The following is a 2,249-nucleotide window of genomic DNA, read 5'->3' as shown; positions in this document are numbered from 1 at the left end:
TAATTTGTCGGCGGCTCCTGCATTAGAGGATTCAGGAACACCCAAAAATTGATGGAATGGTGCCAACACCAAGAAACTAATATAATAATATGATGCTAAGATTATGGAATGTTTGCTCTGTGAATTGGGAAAAGAGTTCGTATCTACCAAAGATAGTAAAAATACTATTTAATCGAAATGAAACCGTAATCAGCATTGCGAAGAATGGCTGGAAACTCGAAATCACTAAATTAAAGGCAACTGAGAGAGAAGCTATTGATTCACTTACACTCGAAATTCCAATCTCTAAGTCCACCTGGAAAGAAGATGAAGAGACACATCAGAATGTATAAAGTGCGCATCACAAATTGCTGGAATAAAATGCAGCATACAAAAGACGCCGACGGGGAGGAGTAAGAGTAAAAGTACACCGACCATCTTTAGTTCTTCACTGAGCCGGTAGTGGCCTATGTCACTGGAACTCAAAATAGAAAGGCAGTAAGAGGTAGTGGCCTATGTCACTGGAACTCAAAATTGAGTCTTCCAAACAAACCGGTGTATTTCCCACTACCTGAGTCCAGCATCTCGTTAATCCATTCAGGGTGGGGACAAACCAGCCTCTAGCAGTGGCAGTGGTAGGCAGGGGAGGCAGCATACTGCGTCCCAGCAGCAGCAGGGGCACAAAACTGGGGAGGACCACGTTGAAGGACGCGCTGGTGAGAACGGCGACGGACGGGATACGCGGCGCAGATCGAGGTCGTGGCGGCAGAAGCCTACAAACATGGGTAGGCAGTATTAGCATAGCAACCAGTATTAGCAAGCATACTCCTTTTGGACATTTCATCGAGCACTGCAATGGCACAGAATAGCAGGGCTGAGGAGACAGCAGTTGGGGAGCATGGAGTGATGGAGAGGAAGGAGAACGCAGGGAAGAGACGATGGCAGGGCAGGCATAGGCGAAGACGAAGACGAACCCACAAAATCGACGGCCACTGAAGTGGTGGTAGCGACCAGCGCACAGTGCCGAGTCGGGATGGGGCTGGGTCGGCCGGCGGCGGCGACAGACAGCCGCGGGGTAGGAAGCTGGAGGAGCTGGACGGAGGCGTGGAAGGCGAGCGGGAGGAGGAGCGGACCTCCAACGTGGGACCCTTGGGCAAGAGCATCGCTGGGTTTCGCCGAGGAACCAGACCAGCCACGCTGCACCGCCGGCACCGCGCCGTGCCTTGGGCACCAACCGCTCGGGCGTGCTCACGCCGGTGCGCCGCGCAGGGGTCGGGTCCAGCCGTTGTACGCCGACGCCGACGGGGTGGAGTAAGAGTAAAAGTAGGCAGAGGGCGGTCGGAGACAGCTGAGGCGAGGCGGGGTGGATGTGGATGGAGGAGGCGAGGATACTGGGGGAGCTAGAAGATGGAACCGAACCTGAGGAACACCCGATCAACTCCATGGCTGGGCTGCTGTCGTCTGCTGCATCCCACCACCGTACACCGGCATCTCCATCCCGTTGTTCGCTGTAGCCCGCTAGTCACTCGACGGGAGCAGGGACGCCGCGGGTCGGAGGAGCGGGTCCACGCCGCTGCAAGGGGCCGCTGTGGCTGCGAGTCGGGCCGCACCGTAGCCAGGGCCCGCCTCTGCCGGGGAGCCGAGCGCGCGTGGGGGAAGGGGCCGACGCCGCCGGTCGGGGAAAGGGCGGATTAGTGCCGCCGTGGATCGGGGAAGGACCGGGGCCGCGCCACCGTGGGTCGGGGAAGGGGCGAGGCCGCGCGCCGCCGGTAGGGGAGGGGTAGCCGTCGCGCCGTTGGGAGATGGAGAGGTAGAGGAGGAGGAGGCGGGCGGGGGAGGGGTGGCCGCCGACGCCGGAGAAACGACCGACAGCTGCAGCGGTGACAGGCTCATGGAGCTCGTCGGGGCTAGGGCTGCAGGGGGAAAGAGGGAGGAGGAGAGGAGGGGGAGGCCGGCGGCGGAGGGACCGGTGGAGCTCATCTGGCTAGGCTTGGAGCCGCGTGCCTATGCGGCTGAGAAAGGGAGATGGGGATGGGGATGTGATGAGAACTGGAAGCGAGGCCGGGATGGAGCCAGGGTGCTGCATGAATGCACTTGCACACACAAATCAACAAGTGATGCATGCATGCAAAGCGAGTACGAGTCCACCAGCATGCATGTACGTGTTAGGCACCGGCCATGCATGCCGACATGCAGACCATCAGACACACCGTACTTTATTTAATGCGGCCACCTGCTTCACCTGGCCGGTTGTGACGCGCCTCATTTGA

At 58.7% G+C, this 2,249-nt stretch overlaps 1 protein-coding gene across 1 annotated transcript; it reads right to left on the bottom strand.

The window, feature by feature from the left end:
* Positions 1-1,497: 1,497 nt before the first annotated feature.
* Positions 1,498-1,959, bottom strand: LOC136480506 (arabinogalactan protein 1-like). Its single transcript, XM_066478029.1, has one exon. It carries the CDS (start codon positions 1,957-1,959, stop codon positions 1,498-1,500), a length of 462 nt encoding a protein of 153 aa, XP_066334126.1.
* Positions 1,960-2,249: the final 290 nt, after the last annotated feature.

This window comes from Miscanthus floridulus, chromosome 9, assembly GCF_019320115.1.
Source record: "Miscanthus floridulus cultivar M001 chromosome 9, ASM1932011v1, whole genome shotgun sequence".
NCBI lineage: Eukaryota > Viridiplantae > Streptophyta > Magnoliopsida > Poales > Poaceae > Miscanthus > Miscanthus floridulus.
The sequence above is the reverse complement of the archived record's forward strand: the minus strand, read 5'-3'. Positions and strand labels throughout refer to the sequence as shown.